Source organism: Trachypithecus francoisi, unplaced genomic scaffold (genome assembly GCF_009764315.1).
Source record: "Trachypithecus francoisi isolate TF-2019V2 unplaced genomic scaffold, Tfra_2.0 Lachesis_group15, whole genome shotgun sequence".
Classification (NCBI taxonomy): Eukaryota; Metazoa; Chordata; class Mammalia; order Primates; family Cercopithecidae; genus Trachypithecus; species Trachypithecus francoisi.
In genome coordinates this window covers 87,982,672-88,008,794 of record NW_022681460.1, presented here as the reverse complement: position 1 = coordinate 88,008,794, position 26,123 = coordinate 87,982,672, and the positions used below count along the sequence as shown (strand labels likewise).

The following is a 26,123-nucleotide window of genomic DNA, read 5'->3' as shown; positions in this document are numbered from 1 at the left end:
CAAATCACCCATCATTACTAATCTTCCGTTATTTTATGTTATTTTATCTATGATATTGAGCAAGTAATGCCTATCCCATCCATGTTATAACTTTGTTGGAAGAATCATGGGATAAAGTGAAAATACTTTGTAGAGTTCAGTGCTACACATTTATTATGGTCAATGAACTGTATTACCCAAACCAACATTAATTGTACATAACATGTGACAAAGAAAGGCTTATGGTTTTGGAGTTTGTTTGTTTTAGAAGACCAGATAAACTAAAACAAATATTTTCCGTGAAGAATTTTTTTCATGTTAGAACTCATGTGATTAAATTGATTCACAAAATTTGAGGTCATTTATTAATTTTATGAATATTTTACTGAGCACCTATTTGATGTCAGTGACTCTGTCTCTGAAAATAAAAAGATTAATGAATCATGGCTTCTGCCTTCAAGGAACTTAGAGTTTAGTGGTTATAGAATGTTGGTTAAAAAAAAGGCAAAAATAAAATTCTGACAAAAACTCATTATATGTGAGGGTTTATATGTGCTTGATAAATAAAAAGAATTATTACCAATACTATGCTGAATGACTATAAAATGCTGCCTTTTTACTTGAAATACTTACAAGAGGAAACAGAATATTTGTGGGTTTTCCTGCATATTTATGTGTGTGTTCAAACAGCTGCTAGAGAACAAAGTGTTTTGCTATAAACACTGTCAAATCTCACTTTGAAAAAAATTTGTCTATAAAACAAGTATTTTCATAGATATACTAAAGCTGCATAGAATTTGCTTTTATAGCATAAAACAGAATTAGATGCTTGAGTCAGCTATGAAGTACTTTTTCATGCAACACTCATTCTAATTCTTTACTCCATGCATTAGGCTGAGGCCTGGTGTAATTTGAAAGTGATAATGCAATATAAAAATTCCAGAAGCTGGGGGTGGGGGGAATAGACTGGAATACTGCAAAATGCATCATTTAAGCAATCAAACTCCTAATTCATCAACCAAACCAACCTAATCCCATAGAGAATTCAAAGTGACTCAGAAAAAGACGAACAAAAGATGAAATGTTTTGTTTGTTTTCCAGATGGAATATGTAAACTATCCAGAGGGTAGTGGTATGAGTTTAGAAAGACAATTCACACAATAAATTTTAAGGAAATAATGGTTTTAGTCTTTGATGCTAACATTATTTCTGGGCTTCCAAGTCACTAAAACAATACATGCATCGTTTTTTAAACCGTATTTTTATTGTGTTGTTTGGTTTCGTGTTTTAGTCTTTATTTTCTGACAAAAGAAAGCTTGCCATGTCTCCAGAACAGGCACACAATTTATGTACTAAATCCTGATATGAATTTCTTTTCTTCTGTTTTTTTTTTTTTTTTTTTTTGAAATGGAGTCTTACTCTGCTTCCCAGGCTGGAGTACGGTGGTACCATCTCTGCAACCTCTACCTCCCGGGTTCAAAGTGATTCTCCTGCTTTATCCTTCTGAGTAGCTGGGATTACAGGCGTGCATGCACCACCATGCCTGGCCAATTTTTGTATTTTTAGTAGAGATGGGGTTTGGCCATGTTGGCCAGGCTGGTCTTGAATTCCTACTCGGGTGATCCTCCTGCCTTGGCCTACCAAAGTGGGATTACAGGCGTGAGCCACCAGGCCCATCCTCTGATATGAATTTCTCTCTCTCTCTCTCTCTTTTTCTTTTTCTTTTTTTTTTTTTTGACGGAGTCTTGCTCTGTCGCCCAGGCTGGAGTGCAGTGGCGCAATCTCGGCTCACTGCAAGCTCCGCCTCCCGGGTTCCCGCCATTCTCCTGCCTCAGCCTCCCGAGTAGCTGGGACTACAGGCGCCCGCCACCTCGCCCGGCTAATTTTTTGTATTTTTGGTAGAGACGGGGTTTCACCGTGTTAGCCAGGATGGTCTCGATCTCCTGACCTCGTGATCCGCCCGCCTCGGCCTCCCAAAGTGCTGGGATTTCAGGCGTGAGCCACCGCGCCTGGCCTCTGATAGGAATTTCTTATTGGAGAATCCCTTTATATGTCCAGCCCGGTGGTAGGCTCTGAGAATACAGTGATGAACAAGGTAAACAAAACATACATAATCTCTCCCATCATGAAGCTTACATTCCAGGAGGGAAGCTAGACCTTCGATAGATAATTATCATTTAAAATTAAACCTTGTAATCAGTGCTATGCAAGAAAAATAAGGCAGAATTAGGGGCTGTAATGAAGGACCTGTTTACAAAGCATTAGGAAAGCCTTCATGGAGGAAATAAGATAAGGAAGAAACACTTGTGAACAATAGGAAGGTATGTGGGGTAAGGGAGAGTTAAGGAACAGAGATTTCTAGACAAGCCCTAAGGAAGGGAAAAGCAGAGCTTTATTGTAGAAACCGACTAAAGGTAGTATTCTTTGAATGTGATGAGAGGATACTGTAAGCCAGGATAATCATTTTGAATTTTAACCTAGGTACAATTGGGATCTACTTTTAAGAAGATTGACTTGATCAGATTTGAATCTTAAGAAAATTCATTATGTTAAAAAAAAAGGGGGGGGGCGCTAATAAGAGTAGCCCCAGGCTATTAAGGAGGCTATTGCCGACATCCAGATGTTACAAACGCTTGTGACTTGGCCCCAAGTATTGGCAGTGACCCTGGAGAGAAGCAGATGGATCTGAAATTTATTTTGGAGTTAGCATAACATTAAATGATGCAATGGCATCAGTAATGACTCCCAGTTTTCTCTACGAGACACTGGGTGGGTTAAGTAAAATGTGTTGAGCTTAAGAGAATTCAGGAGTAGCTAATCCTGGGTGTTCCTTCCAGTGGGGATTGGAACACTGAAAACCATAAACTCTACTTTGGAGAGTAATATTCAATTTGTGATGTTCCTGAGACATCTAAAAAAGTGGAGGAGATTTAACCAGGCATTTGGATATATAGTTCTATACTTTCAGAAAGATATCTGGTCTGGAGATATGACTTGGGAGTTATTGACTCTACAGATGGTGTGTAAATGAGTTGGAAGTGGATAAGATTTGGGGAAGAGAAGAATGAAATAATAAAATGATCCAGGATTAAGCCCTGAGGAATGCTAATAGTTACTGATAAAAAAAAAAAATGAAAAGAATGAAGTAAATGAATGTGACTTTTCTGTTTCATTTTGTCTAAGTCTTTTAAGCCAGAGAAAACATAATGTGGAACAGTGTTTTTATGGGTGTTTTATCACTAGAGATAGGAAATTGTCAAGCTGTACTTAAGGAGCAGGGAGGGTCCATGGGGAACAGCATCTTTCCTGATGCTGTTGCATTCATCAAAGCGTACATGAATCTCTTCTGATATTTTTGTTTGAGGAACATGAATATAAGCTCATGCTCCTAGCATAGCAATTAGTTTAGAGATTTATCATTGTTTTGTTTTTACTTTTGAATTATTAACTGTAGACACAGCCCTAAATTTTTTTTTTGTTTTCTTGATCACAAATACCTTTTTTTGGTTTAAGGTTCTAAATTTCATTTTCCGTGGCTTGAAACTGTTTTGCACTTCCTCTCCTTGCTTTATATTTTGAGTTTACACACTAACCTGCCAAAGAGACATCTAGTTTATAGGCTTGATTTTGGAAAGCAGACAGAAGAGAGCAGATACTGAACATATGTTCCGCTGATATTGATGAAGTGAGGTTGGAAGAAGCTTGGAAGCAGTCTATTTCTCTCCAAATGCCACCCCCTCAATGAATATTTTGGGTACCCTTATGCTGGAACATTCCAAATAAGTGCCCCAGCTATGGGTTGGGTTTTTTTTTTTTTTTCTCATAATGATTCTGAAAGCCTTTAGGATGATTTAGAATTGTTCTACAAGTGGAACATAAACCAAAACAAAGCAATTCGTGGACTCTAATTTTAAATGGGTGACGGATGATTTCAATGCATATTGTAAAGACTGAAAATGGTGTGACCAGAGAAGTGCCCCCTAGATAGTTAAGTACTCAATAAATGACAGAAGCGGGGTGTAGTATGAACCTGTTTCTTGGGAAAATAGATTTGAAGTTAGACAAAAATCTGTTTAATCAAAGTCTAGATATGATCTTTTGCTAACTTTTGTGTTTTGTTGCTTTGGTTTTTTGGAGTTTTTTTTTTTTTGCACTTCAAGAAGTCTTTTTGATCTGAGGTAGGGTAGTCAACTCTAATTTATTAAGCATAAAGTGATTGGTTACAGGTGTTTTAACAAACACTTGGAGGAGTTTGGGTAAGTTGAAGTACGAACACATTATTTGAAGTCACTGTTATAGAGGTGCACTATTATGTCCCTCCTGATGTAGCCATTAATGTTCCTACAAGAAATCTGAATTATCATGACAGCTTTTTTTTTCTTTTTTTAATTTTAGATTCAGGGGATACATGTGCAGGTTTGTGACATGAGTGTATTGTGTAATAGTGAGGTTTAGGTTTCTAGTGAACCCATTACCCAAATCGTGAACATTATATTCTGTCAGTAATTTTTCAGTCCTCATTCCTCTCTCAGCTTCTTCCCTTTTGTATTCCTAGGTATCTATTTTTTCCATCTTTGTTTCCATGTGTATCCATTGGTTAGCTCCCACTTTCAAGTGAAAATGTGGTATTCAATTTTCTGCTTCTGAGTTATTTCATTTAGGATAATAGCCTCCTGCTCCATCCATGTTGCTGCAAAGGACATGATTTCATTCTTTTTTGTGGCTGCATAGTATTCCATGGTGTTCATATAGCACACTTTCTTTGTCCAACCAACACATAGATTGTTGACCACATAGATTGATTCCATGACTTTGCTATTGTGAATAGTGCTGCAACAAACTCACAAATGTAGATGTCTTTTTGATATAGTTATTTATTTTCCTTTGGGTAGATACCCAGTAATGGGATTTCTATATCAAATAGCAGTTCTCATTTTCATTCTTTAAGAAATCTCCATACTGATTTCCGTAGGGGTTGAACTAATTTACATTCCCACCAACAGTGTGCAAGCATTTCCTTTTCTCTGCAACCTCACCAACATCTAATATTTTTTGACTTTTTAATACTAGCTATTCTAATTTGTGTGACTTGGTATCTCATTGTGGTTTTAATTTGCATCTCCCTGATGATTAGTGGTACTGAGCATTTTTTCATTTGCTTTTTGGCCACTTGCATGTCTTTTCTTTTCTATCTTTTTTTTTTTTTTTTAGAAGTGTCTGTTAATTTCCTTTGCCCACTTTTAATGGAGCTATTTGTTTTTTTTCTTGTTGATTTGTTTAAGTTTCTTATAGTTTCTGGATATTAGTCATTTGTCAGATGTACAGTTTGCAAGTATTTTCTCCCATTCTGCAGTTGTCTGTTTATTTTTGTTAATTGTTTCTTTGCTGTGCAAAAGCTCTTTAGTTTAATTAAGTCCGATTTGTTCATTTTTGTTTCTGTTGCATTTGCTTTTGCAATTAGTCTTAGTCATTAATTCTTTACCTAGGCCAATGTCCAGAAGATTTGTTCCCAGGTTTTCTTTTTATGGTTTCAGGTCTTGCATTTAAGTCTTTAATTGATCTTGAGTTAATTTTTGTATATAGTGACACACAGGGTCCAGTTTCATTCTTCCGCACAGTGCTAGCCAGTCATTAAATAGGGAGTCCTTTCCCCATTGCTTATTTGTATTGACTTTGTCAAAGATTAGTTGTAGGAATATGGATTTATCTTTGCATTCTCTATTTTGTCTCATTGCCTTATGTGCCATTTTTATACCATTACCATGCTTTTTTGATTACTATAGCCTCATAGTCTCAAAGCATAGTGTGAAGTCAGGTAATGTGATGCTCCCAGCATTGATCTTTTTGCTTAGAATCTTTTTGCTTTGGCTATTTGGGCTCTTTTTTGTTTCCATATTAATTTTAGAATTGTTTTTTCTAATTCTGTGAAAAATGACATTGGAAATTTGATAGGGATTGCATTGAATCTGTAGATTGTTTTGGGTAGCATAGTCACTTTAATGATATTGATTCTTTCTATCCGTGAGCATGAAATGTTTTTCCACTTGTCTATGTCATTTATGATTTCTTTCATCAGTGTTTTGAAGAAATCATAAACAATTCCTGGTAGAGATCTTTTACCTCCTTGGTTAAATGTATTCCTAGGTATTTCACGTTTAATAGTCATTTTCTTATGTATGTCTAAATTTTAATCACAGCAAATTTATGGTGTAATCCTATCTTAATTAGATGAATGGTGTCCTTTGTTGGGGATTTAATAAAATCTAATACTGCTTAGCTGGACTAAGTGGCTAAGATGACATTTGAGTCCATAGTGAACCTTGTAGCCCTTCTTTTATTTGGGGTATCTACTACACAGAGAAAATATTGGTATTCTGTAAACATGTCTAAGATCCATTGGAGTATGTATGGTTAGCTCTGTTTATTTTCTCTTTGGTTAAAATAAAAATATGTAACATTTTCACTGTAATCTGTTTGGAAGGAAGATAGCAAACAATTTTAAAAATTAATTCTACAGAGAAACATGTACTACTTTTTCTGATTAAAGAAAAAGAAGAAGAAGAAAAGAGCCCACAACAGCTCAGAAGCCTCCAAAAATACTGTTTTATTTTGGAAGCTGAAAAGGGCATATCTAACTAACAGTACAAGACAAACTGAAAGTCCTATAAACAGGAATAGAATACATGCTCTCTTTGGTTTTGTTTGCTTCTGAACAACCGGATTCAACATTATTCCCCGCCCCCCCAATCTCTTATGCATTGTTGTTTCAGGACAGCTATGATTCAAACTGGGCTGATTTTCCAGATCTATTAAACCCTTCATCTGCATTGTGGATCAAATACATTAACTTGCTGTCTACAGTGCACAGCGGGAAATCATTCTCTTCCACATTTTGCTTTGTGCCATTTTTGTTTTATACCAGTATGCTCTGACACACCCACATAGCTCAGGATTTCAGCAGTCGAGTATCTCCTTTTCTTCCTTGATAGGTCTTAGAACATTTGAAATTGGTGTATTGTCTTTTGTCTTTTAAGTATTGAATCACTTGCAAACATTTCTGCTTGCATGAATATTTTTCAAAATGCTCCATAGACCTACAAGCTGAAATGGAACGTTAGAATCATTCAAACACAAATTTTGATTCCTTTGAGAGGTGATAGGTGCTTGGCATGAACTAGCAGGAGAAATATTGTCTACCAAGAGTAAGATGAGAGAGAAAGAGAGAGAGACAGAGACAGAAAGAATGAGAATCTGCCATGTATTCTTATAAACAATGTATGATATCTTAGAGGTTATTTTAAAATTAATATATTGAAGTGAATTGTTTCATTGACTGAATGGCTTTTCCATAGAAAGGCTCCAGCTATCATCAGTTATCAGTTGATTATCAGTTACATTATTGGTGGTCTTTACAAACTTGACTATCAATGTTGAGACATTATTTGAGAAATACAAACACATGTATGTGTATGTGTGTGTATAAGTATCTATTGGTATCTCTGCATGTTAGTTAAAAATATAATAATATGCCAGGTACAAACAATGACGACAGCTACTCCACAATATTCATTTAGTTTGATATTTAAGCTGATAAAACAAGAAAATCTATTTTTAAAATTTTGTGCTAGACTATATTAGAAAGATTTTCTTTAAAGATGTGAGCTTTATAGAGGTCATTTTAAAAAGATGATTTATCAAATTTTACACAGTTAAAGATAGTGAAAATAAAGAGCACATTGAAAAATAACTAGATGGACGTTTTCACTGTGAAACAGAATTCCTGAAGTGACACTATGTTCACTTCTGATCATGGTCATTGTATAACCGTTGAGTCTTTGTATAATTGCTGTGAGTAGTGTCACTACCATTTTCCCTTCACATTTTTTCTACAGATATTTAAATGAAGCAACTGTATACATATTTATTCATTTTGTCAGTTATAATCAAGTTATTCTCTCTTAATCTTTCTAGCTTCACTCTGTGTGTGTGTGTCTGTGAGTATGTACATAGCATGTGGTATTTAGATCCATCTTCCTTCTTGATCACAAGCAACAGAAACCACCAATACTATTTTACTTAAGCTGAAATACATTTGAAATATATCATATAACTTGCAGAGTTGATGGGAAAATTTGAAAACCAGGGTGAGAAGATGACAGACAGCAAGGTCATCCCTAGGTTTTGATATGTGTACAGAATAGTCATTGCTTACTGCTGCCGACATCACTACTTCCTCTTTCATTCCTCTGATATGACTATCTCTGCCACTATCATTATCTGATTTTCCTTATCTCTCTAGTCTGTGCTTCACATGCTCAGGAGTCAAATTCCTAGGCCAAAGTCACGTGCACATGTCCTAATGGCTATAGGGTAGGGAGAAAAAAGGTCTCCTCTATTTACACTTCCTTGGCAGGAGGCAGGACACTGCATACCCTCAATAGTAAACACAATGCCAATTACTCAAGAAAAGAAATGGAGGATGAATGTTGGACAGTCAAGAAATGATGAAGGTCTGCCACATTTTTCATACAGGTTGGCTTTCTCTTTGAATATTTTCACTTAGCTAGTGTACCAAAACAGTTCTACATTTCCACCAAATTAAGAGTCTGAGTAGTTTAATGGCCTTCATTTGCCATAATTTTCTCAAGAAAGATTATACAGTGCATGTACTTATTCTCATTCAGCAAATTTAAATTTGAGTGGCAATATATTCCAGCTAGTGTTATCCATGCCCTCAGTAATTTTATAGACTAGAGAGCCACTGTAAAAAATATTAAAGTTACAGTATGGTGAGGGTTCTACTAAATATCAAGTAAATAGTATATGGACACCGAGAAAGAAACAGAAAATTCTGTGGGGCAAAGTCAGAAAACACTTTCACAGAGCAGGGAATATTTGAGCTAGGTCATGAAAGATGACCATGCAACAAAAAAGGAGAACATTCTTTGTTGAAGAGACAAGATAATGTCATCACAAAGCATTTTCAAAATGCCTGCTATATTTGTAAATAGGAAGATATCAGTTCACTAGGTGTATAAGAAGGCACGCAGGAGGATAGCAACAGATGAGTTCAGACAGGTAGAAAGGGGGGCCTGATTATAAATGCTGAGATCACCAAGGAGTTTGTCTACTACACTACAGGTGATAGGCAACTCACAAAAGTCTTTAAACAAGGAAGTGAGTTTGGGGGAAGATAATTTCAACAATGGGGAAGATTAATGGGAGTGGAGTCATGCAGGAAGACTGGGAAGGACAGTGGTGCGCAACCTTTTTGACACCAGGGACCAGTTTTATGGAAGACAATTTTTCCATTGACAGGGGTCGGGGCAGATGGTTTCAGGATGAAACTGTTCCACCTTTGATCATCAGGCACTAGATTCTTATAAGTAGCTCGTAACCTAGATCCCTCACATGCACAGTTCACAATACAGTTCATACTCCTGTGAGAGTCTAATGCTGTTGTTTATTTGACAGGAGGCAGAGCTCAGACAGTAATGCTTGTTTGCCAGCCACTCACCTCCTGCTGTGTGGCCCTGTTCCTAACAGGCCACAGGCTGGTACTGGTCCACAGCCTGGGGGTTGGGGACCCTAGGTTAGGATGCTACTATAATAAATGTAAAGTAAGGATAGGATATCCGAATATAAACGTTGATGTGTGTGTGGTGGGGGAGTGGTGTGTGTAGCTGAATTTGAGGTAGAGACAAAAAGTAATTAAACTGGAAGCAGAAATCTTAGAATGGGGAAAAGTAAGAAATATTTGTTCACAAAGTATCTTTTAACATTTTCTGGTTTCTGTGGAGTCACATTTTATTAATGCTGGTTGATGTTTATCTACCTAGAAACAATGACAGAAATTTCAGGAACAAAGGTGACTGTGAATTAGGTTCCAATATTTTTGTGGACAGTCGTCATGAAGTCAGCCAATAATGGAGATGAGTATGTGGAAAGGGTGGATTATTTGGACTTTTTGAAAAGAAGTTATTGGGCAAGCATGATGGCTCATGCCTGTAATCTCAACAGTTTGGAAGGTCGAAGTGGGAGGATCACTTGAGGCCAGGAGTTTGAGATCAACTTGGGCAACACAGCAAGATCCATCTTTGCAATAATTTTTTTAAAAAATAGAAATTAGCTGGGTCTGATGGCTTTCACCTGTAGTGCTAGCTACTCCGGATGCTCAGGCAAGAGGATCACTTGAGCCTAGGAGATAGAGGCTTCAGTGAGCCATGATCATGCCACTGCACTCCAGCCTGGGCAACAGAGTGAGACCCTGTCTTAAAAACATTAAACAAATGAAAAGAAATGAAGCTATTGAGTGACAATGAAAGAAACTGATTTGTAAGTGGCCTTCAGGAAGCAGAAGGAGGCTACTTGTCTTTCCCCAGTGATTTTATGAATCCATTGAGGAGATCTGCAGAAGTGGTGTCACTGCTAGAGGTAACCAAGGCTTCACTTGCAAAGAGGAGTACTTTCTTAAAATTGAGAAATTTGGAAATATATCATAGAACTTGTAAAGCTGTGATGAAAGTTGGCCCATGAGTGTGTTTATAGAAGGTAGAACTAGATGGCATAAGACTCAGGAATGATGCAGGAGGTGATAAATGTTTTGGTTTAGAGTAGGAAGGAGAGTGAAACACAATAGATCTTTAACAATAAAATTTTCACTCATTTGGAATTTTGAAAACTGTGTTTGAAAACCAGCTGTGCCATTTAAATTCTGGGCATTTGTTTCTTCGTTTGTAAAATTCAAGTTTGAGCTAGGCTTCTTTGAACTAAATTCTTCTTGCCACCAGACAACATCCTTCTTCTTCATCACCTAGAGGAACATTGCCTGCCTGAAGCCTAAGGAAGTAGCCTTCCCTATGCCACACAGCAGACCCCTTAATGGTTCAATGAATTTCTCATTGACTTATACAGTACTTCAAAAGAAAACACTTATGCATCAGACATGATTTTAAGTCCAAGTTCTTTATTTATATGAGATTAAACAACTGGAAAACTGTACAAGAGAAATAGTCACCTGCTGATTGCAGACCTGTGGGTTTCTTGGAAAAACTCAGCAATTTTGCTCATCCAGGACTATCTTTTTGCCCGGTTCCTCTGATTCTGAAGGAAGTTGAAAAGATAGTTTTCCTTTGCTGTATCCAACATCCTTTTCTACAGTTGATTTAAGAAATGTCAATCTAACTTTTTATTGATACTGATATTGAAAATACATAAAATCCAATGACTGAGATAAATCTTACATATGTGTCATATTTCTATAGATTTTTTTTGACCAACATTTTATTTTGAAAATTTTCATGCACATGGTAAGGTTGAAAGAATCATACAGTGAACACTACGTACTCGAAATATAGATTCTAAAATTAGGCCACGTATAGTGGCTCATGCCTGTAATCCCAGGGATTAGGGAGGCTGAGGTGGGAGAATTGCCTGAGGACAGGAGTTTGAGACCAGCACAGGCAACATAATGAGACCATGTCTCTACCAAAAAAAAAAAAAAAAAGTGGGCCTAGCACAGTGCTGCATGTCTGTAGTTATAGCTACTCAGGAAGCTGAGGCAGGAGGATTGCTTGAGCCCGGGAGTTCAAGGTTACAGTGAAGTATTATAATCATGCCATTCCACTCCAGCCTGGGCAACAGAATGAGATCCTGTCTCAACAAATAATAATAGTTAATGCCAGGTGCAGTGACTCATGCCTGTAATCCTAACACTTTAGGAGGCTGAGGCAGGCGAATCAGTTGAAGTCAGGCCAATATGGCAAAACCCCGTCTCTACTAAAAATACAAAAAATAGCTGGGTGTGGTGGCAGGTGCCTGCAATACCAGCTACTCGGGAGGTTTAGGCAGGAGAATCACTTGAACCTGAGAGGCAGAGGTTGCAGGGAGTTGAGATCGTATAGCTGCACTCCAGCCTGTGTGATAGAGCAAGACTCTATGTCAATAATAATAATAATAATAATAACAATAATCATGATAAATTAACATGTGACTATATTTGCTTTATCACATATCTAGCCATCTGAACATATCAACCCATAAATCCATTTTATCTTTTAATATACTGCAAACCTCATTCCTATAAACATGATCATGAATATCGTTAACTGGAGTTAAATACTGCTGTATTTCTTTTCAAGCTCAAATTTATCTACATTGAAATGCATAAATTATCACCCAGTGTAACATTCACTCACTGAATGTAATATTTAATTAACAAATACATACACCATTATAATACAAACTGCTATCAAGAATATTATCATCATCCCAGAAATTTTCTTTATGCCCCTTCCCAGTCAGACTCTGCCCCCAAGCCCCCAAAGGTAACCATTTTTCCTGTTTTATTTTCCCAAAAGATTAGGTATGTTTAAAAAGATCATATAAATGAATAATAGAGTATCCACTCTTTGGTGTAAACTTCTATTATGTGGCACAATCCTTTTTGGAGTCATCAGCGTTGTTGCGTGTATCAGTAATTTGTTCCATTTTTATGTTGAATAATATTTCATTGTTTAAATACACCACAGTTTTTGTATCATTTCTCCCATTTCATGGAAACCTAAGGTGTTTCTAGGTTTGGCCATTATGATAAAAACTTCTAGGAACATTTTTTTTTAGGTCTTTTTATGGACATGTAGTGTCATTTATCTTGGATATGTACCTAACAGGGGAAAATGTGAAGGACTTTTGTATTTATTAAAAACTACCTGTTTTCTAAAAAGGTTATGCTAATTTACATTCCCAATAGCAATGCAGCAGACTTTCAGTTGTTCCACAAACTTTTTAATATTTGGTGTTGTCAATCTCTTTAATATAATGCCATTTAATCTAAAACATGAGAACTTTGCCAATATATAGGTCCAGTTACCATGATCTCTCACCCACCATTTCTTCATTATAGTTGTCATTTATATTCTATTTACAAACATAGGCAATGATGTGATTTTTGCCTTAAATATTAATATGCATTTAAAAGAATTTAAGAGGGAAAAAGTCTATTGACTTCAAGTGTACTTATACTTTCTTTTATCATCTCCAATTTTCTATTAATCACATATAGTGGATTTTTTTAAATTCTAGATACTGTGTTACATTTTTCAGTTACAGAGTTTATATTCAATATTTTTTGTTGTTACTATTTCTTTTTTGGTACAATAATTTTGTGTATGTGTGTGTGTCCCTGAGTACAGTTTAAAAGCTGCTTGAAGATGCTTGTTTGCTTATTCCAACATCTGGTTGATCTCAGTACAGTCTCCATTGATTGCTTTTTCTCATAAGTATGAGTTACTTTGTATTGCTTTCTTATATGTCTAGGTTTTTTATTTTTATTGCAACCTGGATGTCATGAATAGTATATTGTAGAAACTCTGGGTTTTGTTACGTTCCTCTGAAGAGCACTCACTCATTCTTTTTTGTTGTTGCATCAGTTGGTTAACTTGACTGGGCCCAAACTTTTCTTTCCTGTAGAGTGCACGACCTAAAATCTCTGTTCAGTTTTTCAGTCCTAGTTGGACTACTTGGAATCTGCCTAGGGCATGTGTAGGTATGGCATCACTGAGCAATTTGAACGGAGTTTATGCACAGATTGAGGCTCCCTTTCTGTGTCCCTCTCTTTACAGCTGCTGTGGCTATTTTTAGTTTTGTTGACTAGTTCTTCAATCCGGTAAAACTGTGGGTTTCTATTTGAGTTTTAGCCATCCAGTGCCTTTTCCTTCTAAGTATTCATAGCCCTCCTGGCTTACCTGTTGTTGGGTGCACTCCAGGTATCTGGTGTTTGCTGTGTGTATATATATATACACATATGTGTGTGTGTGTGTGTGTGTATATATATATATACACACTAAATATATATAGGTGTATATATATTGGTCTATATATATGTGTGTGTGTATATATAGGTATATATATATAGGCGTATATATATATTTGGTGTATATACACCAAATATATACACAGGATTTATAGCTGTTATCTATGGGAGCTTTGCTCCGATAAAAGCTACTTCACAATTATTAAAAATAGAACCTCCATAAGTAGATTTTAAAATGCTTCTGCCATTTGAAACCAAAAAGTGGGATTTTGAGAATGTAGATCATCAAAATCATGCCAACATGTATGAACATACTACATTATTTGAGAAAGCAAATACAGTATAAATACATCCAAATAAAAACAGTGGAAATTTGGTGATTTTTTTCAAATGTTTGCCATATTGTAGCAGAATTTCAATTTTTCACATGATATACACTTAGCCTTTTTCTAGATATTCTGTTACCACATATATATATGCTATAGAACAGAATATATTATTCTATATATTATATGAATAGTCCAATCTCTAATAAAATATATAGTATAAACAGAATATTGTTTGATTTTTTGTTCAGACATTGTTCCTTATAACCAGAACTCCAACCAATTTAGTCTAGTGCTATGCAGAAAAAAAATGTCAACCATAGTTGTATGGATAATGATCACTGGCTTTTATGTTATTAACATTACAGGACCTTAAATTGAGTTAAGAAGCTGTAAGTCAATACTCTCTAAAGGTTCATCAGTTATTTATAGTTCATTTACACTCCTAATATTTACATAATCTTAACCAAGTAACACATATTGAATATGGAAATAAATATTGCCCTGGTGCTTTTGAATGGGAATAAGTAGGCACAGCATAATAGATTTAACATATAATGAAAATGGGTTGAATCTATCATAAGACATGCTGAAGATTCAATAAAAGCTCAGATATTGATTCATTCTTCAAACTGGTCATTAGCAACTAATTGGAGACCTTCACTGACCAATATGCTTAACTGATTTTTAAAAATAGACAGCAAAATAGCTGACGAAATTTCATAAAGCAACTGTTCCCTGACTATAAAACAAGGCAATTAAATTGTGCAAAGGTTAATTTTTGAGCACATAATCAACAACTGTAATAGAAACAAATCAAAGACAAGAATTGAAAGATCCTAAATGTAAATTTTATTGGTATCTTTAGTTTTATGGTTAGAAAACTCTATGAAGCAATAATGGATTGGTGAGGGATAAGTTACTTATTTTATTAAAGAGTTAAATAAGCTTTGCCAAGGACCAGATTTGGGTTCTACTTTAGGCCCTGACAAGAAGTCTTGTAAACTTTTTAAAGAGTTCTCTTGAAATCATAGTTATCGGTCTTACTAATTCATAACTTTGTACATATTGTTTATCTTCTCTGAGCTGCACTTCCTTCATTTATAAAGTGGAATTAATAAAATTTATACAATGGGTTATATGGGAATCAAATAATATGAAGAATATAGAATAGCTTCAGAATCAATGTTTCTTCTACTCTGTAATCCCTTTGTAGCTGTATGATTTTGCTCTCTTTAATTATTTAATTATGTGGGATAATTGGTGTATAATCCAATTCTATATTTTCTAAACATACAACATGAAGAAAATACTTTTTCCCTGGTCTGTTCTCTTCCTCCCATGATTGCTCAGGCCTGGGAAAGTACAGGTCTTGCCTGCTCCAATCAGCTCTTTCAAGGCTCACCAAAGCAGGGCACGGGGAGTCTTACCCATACCTACAAAACAGGACTGAGGCCATGGTCAGGGTCAAAACTAGTCAGTGCTGAGGGAGGAGGCAAAAATTCAAGAGAAAAACTGACAATGCCTTGGTGAAGTTTTAGAAATGTTAGCACCTGCCTGTGATGACTTTTGTGTAAGTACACTGGCTGTCTTTGAAGGGGGCAGATGGAGCTAGACTACTTAAACTCATCATATAAGCCAGCAAGAGAAGTATAATTTTACAGATTCCCAGCATGTCTCTTCGTTCTTACTACCTATTTTTCTATACTGTAAATTAAATTTTAAAGAACTGGAGAAAAATCCACTAAAACAAATTACTAACAGTGACAAATAAACAGTGGTTTATGTTAATATGTAAGTGCACCATTGTATTAGTTCATTCTCATGCTGCTAATAAAGACATACCCGAGACTGGAGAATTTATAGAGAAAAATAGATTTTTTTTTTTTGAGACGGAGTCTCGCTCTGTCACCCAGGCTGGAGTGCTGTGGCCGGATCTCAGCTCACTGCAAGCTCCGCCTCCCGGGTTTCCGCCATTCTCCTGCCTCAGCCTCCCGAGTAGCTGGGACTACAGGCGCCGCCACCTCGCCCGGCTAGTTTTTTGTAGTTTTTTTTAGTAGAGACGGGGTTTCACCGTGTTAGCCAGGATGGTCTCGATCTCCTGACCTCGTGATCCGCCCGTCTCGGCCTCCCAACGTGCTGGGATTACAGGCTTGAGCCACCGCGCCCGGCCTAGAAAAATAGATTTAATAGACTCACATTTCCACATGGCTGGGGAGGCCTCACAATCATGGTGGAAGGCAAAGAAGTAGCAAAGGCAGGTCTTCTTACATGGTGGCAGGCAAGAGAGCATGTGCAGGGGCACGGCCCTTTATAAAATTGCCAGATATCATGAGACTTATTTACTAGCATGAGAACAGCATGAGAAAACCCTGCCCCCATGATTCAAGTATCTCCCATCGTGTCCCTCCCACAACACATGGGGATTATGGAAGCTACAATTCAAGATGAGATTTGGGTAGGGACACAGCCAAACCGTATCAACCATTATGTATATTCAGTGTGTAACGTATCTGTATCTGTATATATATCTGCATCTATATCCAGAAAATTACATAATCTTGTATGTTGAACAATTACAGATTCAAGTACTCTGACTCACTCATCATTCACATAAGCTTTCAGCATAGAGACCATACTCATATGCCATTTCCTCTGCCTGATATGTTTGGTTTTACTTTCTTCATTTTCCCTAACAGATAAACTTCTATTTCTCCTTGAAAATTCAGCTCAAGATTACTTCCCATGATAAGCCCATCTTAGTAATAGTTTTATTCTCAGATCCTTTACTGTCTGGCATGATATGTGCTCGAAACATATTTGATGAAAGAATAGTTGTACAGTTAAATGCAAAATGGTGATGAATGGGCAGGGCGCAGTGGCTCAAGCCTGTAATCCCAGCACTTTGGGAGGCCGAGACGGGCGGATCACGAGGTCAGGAGATCGAGACCATCCTGGCTAACACGGTGAAACCCCGTCTCTACTAAAAATACAAAAACTAGCCGGGCGAGGTGGCGGGCGCCTGTAGTCCCAGCTACTCAGGAGGCTGAGGCAGGAGAATGGCGTAAACCTGGGAGACGGAGCTTGCAGTGAGCTGAGATCCGGCCACTGCACTCCAGTCCGGGCGACAGAGCGAGACTCCGCCTCAAAAAAAAAAAAAAAAAATGGTGATGAATGACAAAAGAGACAGATATACAGACAAACTTTATTTATTTAATCATATATCATTTATTTACCTAGAAAATAAAATGTCTAAGATAGATAACGGCGTGGAGACCATCTAATTATTTTTAAATTAGATGGTCTGATAAACTTCACAAAATTGTTAACCTGATAAACTTCACAAAATTGTTAGACAGTTTTCACTAAGCCTTATATCATGGAAAAGATAAAAAGAAAAAAGGTAAAAACTTTTATATGGTACTCTACTTTTTATAAAACATTACATTTTCTAATGAAATAAATAATACTTTATGAATGTTTAATATTTCTGTAACCACATATTACATTAGCTTTCCTTACATCACATTGACAGACTGTTTCATCGTGTTGGGGCCAGAGAGCACAGAGATGAGGGGGGGAATAAATTTATCAGGAACAATAAATGAGATAGAGATTAAGTGAAAAAGTAGGTACCCTTGGCAAATCAGGAAAAATTGGGAACCTCAACTTTCACCTGGAGAAAAACACAAGGCAGGAGGCCAAATGAGAGCTGGGGGGCACTATTTTGGAGGAGCAGAATCAAGGGATTTTAAAGATGTATGTATGGGGAGGAGAAAAGAAAGAACAGATTGTTTGGGTGCAGCTCTTTGGGAGAGCTTAAGCATGACTGAGACAAGAACTGAGCTGTCACTTGATCTTTTGAATTCATTTTCCTATGGAAATTTTTACAGTGATTACAATAAAGATTTAAACTATTTATAATTGCCATTTTTACTGTACTATTATCTTTAAAGAAATCATAATAGTCAATACATACAAGTCTAATAATCAAATATTATAAAAATTTTCCTAATTTACTTTCTTTTTAAATTTTTTGTTTCTTTCAATTCCAAGGCCAACCAGGTCCACAAGGTAGCGCTAGATCTATGTTGGTTTCATACAACATTGTAGATGCCGTTCAGTGGAGTGATTAAGAGGATAGACTCTGGAGCCAGATTGCTTTGGTTCAAATCATAGCTCTGCTACTTGCTAGCTGTAATCATGCGCAAGTTACTTAACACCTCTGTGCCTTCTTAATAAAATAGAGATAATAGTGGTATGAAGCTCATGTGGATGTTTCGTGTAGCAAATCAGTTCATGCAGAAAAATAATGTAGGAACAGTGTCTGACATTAGTGCCTGGCACATTGCAAACATTCAACGATGCTGGCTATTATGATTATAATTATTATTATTATATGCAGATGATACAGACAAACATTTATGAGTCCAATATTTATAATCTAATTATTCATTTATTTTACAAATACATTGAGTGCCTACTCTGTCGCTACTATGTGCCAAGCTTTGAGGATAAGGCAGAAAACACAAATTCAAGATCTAGGGATCTCAGTAAAATATCAAGTCATGAGATTTAGTCAGGAAAGTTCTTTCTTTCTTTCTTTCTTCTTTCTTTCTTTCTTTCTTTCTTTCTTTCTTTCTTTCTTCCTTCCTTCCTTCCTTCCTCCTTCCTTCCTTCCCTCCTTCCTTCCTTCCTTCCTTCCCTTCCTTCCCTTCCTTCCTCCCTTCCTTCTCTCTCTCTCTCTCTTTCTGTCTTTCTTGACAGAGTCTTCCTCTGTCTCCCAGTCTGGAGTGCAGTGATGTGATCTCAGCTTACTGCAACCTCCATCTCCGGGACTCAAGCAATTCTCCTGCCTCAGCTTTCTGAGTAGCTGGGATTACAGGCGCCCACCAACACTCCCTGCTAATTTTTGTACTTTTAGTAGAGACAGGGTTTCACCATGTTGGCCAGGCTGGTCTTGAACTCCTCACCTCAAGTGATCCACCCACCTCAGCCTCCCAAAGTGCTGGGATTACAGGTGTGAGTCACCATGCCCAGCGAGGAATGACTTTCTAGCAGAAGCTGAATTGATATAGACTTACTTGGCACATATATAGAGCTGAAACAACCTAGATGGTCAGCATATTTTCTCCACAGAGTCAAATTATCTGTAAACTCAAATGTACCTTCTCCAAGAACAGATTTTTCAGTTAAAGAGTGGCTTTTGATGAGTGACTTTGCTATACTGTTATTGAAAAAGGGTCTATAATATGCAAATGCTAGACATGTATGAAGCACAACTGACATTAAGTTACAGGAAGAAAAGAGACTGAATTTGGTTCTCAGAGGGAATAAAAAAAAATCTCCCCAGCCCTACACTTAGATGGACCTCTGAGATTGTATCTATGAAAGTCAAAAACTTCTATTATATCTAAGACATAATTACTGGTGTATGATCATGGACTACTATAATGGCTTGTTTCTGGCAATATACTGCTTTATAATATTGCTGGATAGCATGGAAAGCAGTAAAAAATGATTTTCCAAAATAGACATTCTCTATCTTCTCTAGTCTGGGGATAAAGAAGTTTTAATAATTATTTACACCAAAGGATAACTGGAGCATGAAATGACCATAAAAATATATTTGCATAGTTGTGAGGAAACATTAACGTGCAATTATGTCTTAATACTAGATATAAAATATACGAAATGGAAGATGGAAGATTTAGTGAGATCTTTTACCAATAACTTCAACAGAAGATTTGTTTCTTAGAATGTGTCCTAGAGACAGGACCTTCTTTCTAGCTAAATAATAGAGATGAAAAATTAAAAAGAGCCTTAAAATCCATACTTAAGACCCAGAAAGAAAGGTAATATTCTTTTGATAACACATAGTATTTATGTAGTATACTGAATTGTCAGGTATTTATCATTAATTATCTCATGTCGAGTTACTTTAATGCTCTGAAAAATATTTTATCTCAATTGCTTTTAAAATGCATCAAAATCATAACTTTGTTTCTGGTCTACACACCTTCATTTGTCCATCTTTTTCAGGTTTATTCCCTGCTGTCCTGAATCTTGCTTCTAATGCTCTTATCACAACCAATGCAACATGTGGAGAAAAGGGACCTGAAATGTACTGCAAATTGGTGGAACATGTCCCTGGGCAGCCTGTGAGGAACCCCCAGTGTCGAATCTGCAATCAAAACAGCAGCAATCCAAACCGTATGTATTTTAGTGTATATTTGTGTGGCAGTGGGTAGGATCTATAATTGTGAGATGTTGAGGTCAAGTTGCATTAAATTCAAGGGTTTGTAATCCTAAGAATTCCTAGAATTCTTTTTTCCACTAAGAGCTTCTTCCTGGCCCCTCTCTGTCATTCAGCAAACATTATTAGACTTCCTTCTATGTACTAAGTACGGTGATTGGAGATGATTCGCCAGCTGAAGGCCCGGGCCAGTCATTGGGTTTACTAACTCCAGATACCAGAGTGGTTTCTGAGGATGTGGTTATTAACTCAGGCTATCGTCATTCATTGGTAATTTATGTGCCAGGTATTATACCTGAGATCCAGGAGGAGTAAGGTAGGGTATGGTCTTTGAGCTACTGATAGATAGTGTGGTAAGTACAAAGGAAAGAATGAGCACAGGGTTCTGCAGAATAGAGAGGATGGCCACAAAGTCAGTCTTGGTGTAAGTAAAGGCTTGCTAGAAGGAGTGATATCCAAGCTGATAACCAAGGACATGAGATAAACAAGGGTATGAGATAAACAGGTAAAGAGGGGAGGGAGGGGAAGAGGAGAAGTCATGCCAGGAAGATAAATCAGAATTAGACAGAAAATCCTAGTTACTCAGGGAGCTACAAGTAGCTAGGAATGACTAGAACTGAAAGTGCCAAAGGGCAGAGAGTAGAGATGAGACTAGAGCAGAAGGCTCGAGCCGGATTATGAAGGCATTTAACACCACAGGAGAGGTGATTTAGGGAGAGGCACCATGCGAAGCCCTCTTTCCGGCCTCTAGGAACCACAATGATACCTCAGACTTATTGATGTATTTATTCAACAGGCCTTTGAATGCCTCCTATTAGCAATGCATTGTATTGGAACATAATGTTAAATTACACATAACCCCTGATTCAGAGGACCTAGAGGGGAAATAGAGGCAAAAGAAAAGTAAATTTGGTGATAGAGGAACATGAATGCTCCATGTAGATGCTCAGGTCATCTAAAGATTCCTGATTAAGAAATCTTTATATCTATATATCTCTATCTCTATCTGTATCTATCTTTCTGACATGCCTTCTTCTCTTCTCCTCCCTCACCTCTCTCTCTGTATATATATATATATAATATGCATAAAATAATATAGAAGGTGGATATATACTTATATGTAATTTACTTAAAGGTAAATATGTATCTTATTTATATTATTTTTATTTATATTATTTTTAATAAACAGATATATTATTTTGTTATTATTTTGTTTTGGAGGCAGAGTCTCACTCTGTCACCCAGGCTGGAGTGCAGTGGTGCCATCTCAGCTCACTGCAACCGCCACCTCCTGGGTTCAAGCGATTCTCCTGCCTCAGCCTCCTGAGTAGCTGGGATTACAGGCAGGTGACACCATGCCTGGCTATTTTTTTTGTATTTTAAGTAGAGATGGGGTTTTGCCATATTGGCCAGGCTGGTCTCAAACTCCTGACCTCAAGTGATCCACCCACCTCAGCATCCCAATAGATATATTTTTTGTTAATATTATTTTATATATAATATATAAAAAGGTAGATATATATATATATATGTAGAAAGCGAAAGAAAGGAGGTTAATAAAGTGAATACTTAGTGCCAAGTGAGGTGAACTATGATGTGAGTAAAGCTTCACTGTTATATTATTTTAAAATTTGCTCAGTATTTCTTTTTCTTCTTCTTCTTCTTTTTTTTTTTTTTTTAGACGGAGTCTTGCTCTGTCACACAGGCTGGAGTGCAGTAGCGCGATCTCGGCTCACTGCAAGCTCCGCCTCCCGAGTTCACGCCATTCTCCTGCCTCAGCCTCCCCAGCAGCTATGACTACAGGCACCCGCCACCACGCCCAGCTAATTTTTGTGTGTGTGTGTATTTTTAGTAGAGACAGGGTTTCACCGTGTTAGCCAGGATGGTCTTGATCTCCTGACCTCGTGATCCGCCCGCCTTGGCCTCCCAAAGTGCTGGGATTACAGGCGTGAGCCACCGCACCGGCCTCTTCTCTATCTTTTTTAATATACCTTATTTTTAGAGCAGTTTGAGATTCACAACAAAATTAAAAGTACAGAAACTCCCCATATATCCCCCGCCCCAACACATGTGTGGACTTCTCCATTACCAATATCCCCCTCCAGAGTGCTACATTTGTTACAGTCCATGAACCCACATTGACAACAGCATCACCAAGTTCATAGACTGCATTAGGGTTTACTCTTGGTGTTCTACATTTTATGGGTTTGGACAAACTTATAATGATATATATCTACCATTAGAGTATCACACAAAGTAGTTTCATTGCTCTTTTTTTTAATTACAAAATGTATGAGAGCTTTTTCTCACAATTTACATTTTTTATCCCAAAAAGAAAAGTGAAAGGCATTGTGCCTTTTTTCTTGGAGCTGGTTAAAGAGAGGCATGCATAGTTCCCTCATTATACAATTTAGGAATGCAGAAAACATTACTATATTTGAGCAATTGAGACGTATGATTAAAATTAGTGGGCATATATATTGCAGAATATTAGAAAACATGTTAAGACACCAAAGAAGGCGACCATTAGAAACCTTTCCTATTAATGATTCTGGTTCATTTCCTTCTTTTTTTTTTTTTTTTTTTTTTTTTTTTGGTTTTGTTTTGTTTTGAGACGGAGTTTTGCTCTTGTTGCCCAGGCTGGAGTGCAATGGCACGACCTCGGCTTACCACAACCTCCGGCTCCTGGGTTCAAGAGATTCTCCTGCCTCAGCCTCCTCAGAAGCTGGGATTACAGGCATGCGCCACCATGCCCAGCTAATTTTGTATTTTTAGTAGAGATGAGGTTTCTCCAGGTTGGTTAGGCTGGTCCTGAATTCTGGACCTCAGTTGATCCACCTGCCTCAGCCTCCCAAAGTGCTGGGATTACAGGCATGAGCCACTGTGCCCGGCCGACTCTGGTGAATTTCTGGGATGTAAGTTGTTATGGCATGTGTGTAGGAGTGGGGAGTATCGTTGTATACCCATGTGTTTGCTAGCTCTTGTATAGAATGTCAGAGGAAAAGACCTATGTCAGAGCCCTTTGCTTATATGTAAAAGCCAAGGGAGTTCAGGTAAATGGAGTCAAGGAAGGCAATAAAGGGAAACAGATTTCAAGGAAAAAAGTCGGGAAAATGAGGCATTAGGTATGTGATGAAGGAAAGAATTTTCAGGAAGAAAAAGTAACAGTTTTAAATGCTTCCAAGATAATTAAGAAAAGCATGAAATAGGTTTCCCTTGCTTTTGACAGCATGGCCATCCATTGATCACCTTTCTAAAGTACTGAGCAGATTTATGGTGGCAAGAGGCACACTTAAGAGGTAATAAATGAATGATGAAGAAGAGGGGAATATAGAAATATCTCTCAGGTATCCTTGATGTGAAAGAGAATGACGGACAGAGGAGGTTGTGGAGTTGCAAAGGTTTTCAAAGATAACAGACATTTGAGCTGGTTTAGATGCTTAGGAGGAAGGGCAGGGAAGTTGAAGGCCAAGTAGTGGTAGGGATGATGTCTCTCTAGAAGTAAAAACATATGGGTCCTTAAGAATAGTCAAAAACCTTATGTTATAAGATACATACTTTTACCTCACCAAATCAGAAAGAAGGAAGAATGAATAGCAGCACACAGCAGAAAGTATTGGGAGAAATTTCTTATTTGATGATCTTGATTTCTTTGTTAAGATGTAAATCTGGGGTTACCTGCTGAGGAAAGAAGGAAACATTTAGATTATGAGCCTCTCAGGGGAATAGGAGGGGATCACTGAGCTGTAATCGGAATAAAGTGGCAATTCCATATGGAGTAAAATAAAGAATCAAACGTGTGGACTGACACTCTTGGAGCAATACAGGGAAAACAGAATGAAAGGAGAAGATGGCAAGAAAATTGAAGAAAAGGCCAGAAAGTAAATGAATTGATGGATTATTAGTTTCAGATTCATTAGGCAAGACGTAAAGTCTGATGGAGGGAAACCACCATTGGTTCAGGGACTGGTGGCCTTGAAAATTTCATGGAGAATGTGAGAAAGCCCAGGGGCATGAACGGAGTTGTGGGGAGGAGGTGCGAGTGTGTAGATGTGTGTCTAGGATGGGCTGTGCAGACAGGGAGGATTAGAGAGAGAAAATATGTAAAACCATAAGTGTGTGTATATGTATGGAGGTATATAAATATACTTATGTATTTATTAAATGTTTAATTTGACATGAAATATATGATATGTTATATAATATACTTATATAATTATATTAAATAAATTTATATAAATAATATATGTACATATATAAGTATAAATATTATGTATATATAATAATATATACATATGTGTATATAATATTTACACCAGAAAGGCAAGAAATAAGAAAATGTATCCAATCATAAAAATGGGATGGAGGAATGATACAAATATTGGGGTAGAAAATAATTGGGTTCTCCACTCAATTATTTTTATTCTTGGTTGGAAAAATGGATGAGATGCATTTGTCAAATTGAGTCCAAGAGCTATTCTGTCTCTCACCCTCTTGAAAGTTCTACATTCAGAGTATCTTTTATCTCGTGGAAGATATATCTATTCAGCCAATACTATCCATGTTTTCACACTGAAACCAAAAATGAATAAATGATTTCAGTAAAGCAAGATGTATATAAGTTATGATTTGTATTTCCCCATTTTTATTTATCTGTAGTGTTTTTTAAACCCATCACAGTCTGGATTTACTTTACATTATTAGTGTTAATAATAATAATAATTATTATTATTTTTCTGAGATGGAGTTTCACTCTGTTGCCCAGGCTGGAGTGCAGTGGTGTGATCTCAGTTCACTGCAACCTCCGCCTCCTAGGTTCAAGTGATTCTCAAGTCTCAGCCTCCTGAGTAGCTGGGACTACAGGTGTGTGCTACCGCATCTGGCTAATTTTTTTGTAATTTTAGTAGAGATGGAGTTTCACCGTGTTGGCCAGGCTGGTCTTGAACTCCCGACCTCACGTGATCTGCCTGCCTTGGCCTCCCAAAGTGCTGGGATCACAGGCGTGAGCCACCATGCCCAGCCTGCATGATTATTTTTAAATGACCAGATTCATTCCACATTTCCAGATTATGCTTTAGTACTAGAAATTTAGAAAGAATAAAACCTCACAGGAATAAAAATCTAGCAATCAACTGCATGAATATATGTTAGTAAAAGTTGGATCAACAGGTGATAAGATTCCACAAATTCAGTGAACTCTGAGAATAAATATGGAAGGTCCGCAGTTAATTACCCTGCAAAGAAAACGAACCTTGAACTTTCTGACTGTTAATAGACTTTGCTTCCCAATTAAAAACTAGCAGTTTGAAAGGTTTACCTCATCAATGATTCCCTATCCAGTTTTCAGATGCAGTTAGCCCTTGGATTGACTTGCGTATTTATCCTTGTTGAAGATGTTATACATTTCTATCTCCTTTTAAATAAGGGAACTATGCCAACAATTCATCAGTATTTGCAAATTAATTATGATTAAACTTTCATAATAGGGATTATGGTTAATTGTTGATTCATCTCCCAGTCCTCCTTTTCGTGACTAATTCTCTTATCAATTTGACCTGAGGTGGCAGATATCAAAATTTCCAATTAGACAACTTCTCTCACAATTACCTAAGAGCCATGAATTTGATTTAGAAATGGGGTTGTACATGTGTGTTTTTCTATCACGTATTAAACCCACAATCTGTAAAAAAGATTTAGGCGGATGTTTGGGAAATATTTTCTGTGATATTTATTTTTCTTCAAAGGCAGT

The 26,123-nt window shown here is 37.0% G+C and overlaps 1 protein-coding gene across 4 annotated transcripts in view; it reads left to right on the top strand.

The window, feature by feature from the left end:
* Nucleotides 1-26,123, top strand: part of LAMA2 (laminin subunit alpha 2) — a 622,674-nt gene that overhangs the window by 135,950 nt on the left and 460,601 nt on the right. For all 4 annotated transcript variants that reach the window (XM_033235504.1, XM_033235503.1, XM_033235507.1 and 1 more), the window contains exon 2: nucleotides 20,161-20,331. In XM_033235504.1, coding sequence (XP_033091395.1) covers nucleotides 20,161-20,331 — 171 coding nt within the window. The remainder of the gene's footprint in view (nucleotides 1-20,160; nucleotides 20,332-26,123) is intronic.